We start from the raw sequence: 1,121 nt of genomic DNA, 5'->3' as shown, positions 1-1,121 counted from the left end.
TTTCAGCTACCTTGAATAGTTCTTTTAAAGAAAGCTTTGCATGCTTCACATGAGGCAACTCCATAATGGAAACCTGATGCGACATCACCACATACTAGACATAATCGCTTTGGAGAATCAGCTTTTCCTTCAGAATTACTGACATTCATACTTCCTGTGCCATCTCCAGGTATGGTACTAGAACAAAACATATCTTGATGATGACTTTCAGGACTAATTGGGGGCGATGGTGATTGTTCTGCAGTATCACTTGTATAAAGATCCTTTAAAAAATGATTCTTTGTTATAAAATATTTGAAACAAGCAAATAAAACATAAATATAAAAAAAAAAGTAAGAAATTTACCATGTTAAATTATGAATGAAAAAGGTCACTTTTTTATATGTTTAAAAAATGATTTTCAATTTATTTTAGAGATTGCATAATTATAGCATTATATCATACTTTACAAGAATAATTTATTAAAAAATTTACCATTGTTATTTGTTCAGGTGACCTACAATGTAGTTTACTACTACCAACTGGTTCAACTGTTCCAAAATCAGTTTGTCCATTTGATAATCCTGAGTTGGAAGGAGGATAAATGCAAGGTGATGGAGGACAAACTGATAAACAGGTACTCTGTGCTTCATTTCCATCTTCTGTCTTAATCTGAGATACAATCACACTGCTATAACCTGCCATCACAGTGTACTACAAAAAATTTATACACAACAATTATAAACAAATATAAATATTCAATTCTTAGTTTAAAAATAACTTAACCAATAATATTTTCGACACTTAGTTAATGAATATGAATAAGTTCAAATTTCTCTTAATGCACTACAATTTTTGACTCAAACCATCACAAAAAATAATTATAATTAAATGTTGATAGTTTCCTACATTTAAGAAAATTACATGTATAACTTAGTATTAGAAATTTCACTATAATAATTATCTTTTGAATGATGATAAATTATTATTATTTTTTAAAATTTATATGAAACATGTAAAAATACACCTTAGACAACATAACAATAGACTCTGGTTGATCGGTAAATTAATCCTTATGCTATAATGTCAGTATCATATATTAAAAATGAATCACTCCATAAAGTATTACAGAACTTAAATTA

At 27.7% G+C, this 1,121-nt stretch overlaps 1 protein-coding gene across 1 annotated transcript; it reads right to left on the bottom strand.

Moving 5' to 3' along the window:
• LOC111615814 (steroid hormone receptor ERR1-like) lies at window positions 1-839 on the bottom strand. The gene is made up of 2 exons (XM_023357249.1): window positions 475-839; window positions 1-263 (listed from the first exon to the last, which is right to left on the bottom strand). The coding sequence occupies exons 1-2, from the start codon at window positions 682-684 to the stop codon at window positions 3-5; spliced, it is 471 nt and encodes a 156-aa protein (XP_023213017.1). The 5' UTR covers window positions 685-839; the 3' UTR covers window positions 1-2.
• Window positions 840-1,121: the final 282 nt, after the last annotated feature.

This window comes from Centruroides sculpturatus, unplaced genomic scaffold (genome assembly GCF_000671375.1).
Source record: "Centruroides sculpturatus isolate CEXI.00-Female unplaced genomic scaffold, Cexi_2.0 scaffold2487, whole genome shotgun sequence".
NCBI lineage: Eukaryota > Metazoa > Arthropoda > Arachnida > Scorpiones > Buthidae > Centruroides > Centruroides sculpturatus.
The sequence above is the reverse complement of the archived record's forward strand: the minus strand, read 5'-3'. Positions and strand labels throughout refer to the sequence as shown.

Bases quoted from the DNA above. Each gene is read 5' to 3' on its own strand.
- LOC111615814 (XM_023357249.1), bottom strand. From the start codon at position 684: ATGGCAGGTTATAGCAGTGTGATTGTATCTCAGATTAAGACAGAAGAT. The intron at 264-474 runs GTAAATTTTTTA...CATTTTTTAAAG, and splicing joins CACCTGAACAAATAACAATG to GATCTTTATACAAGTGATAC.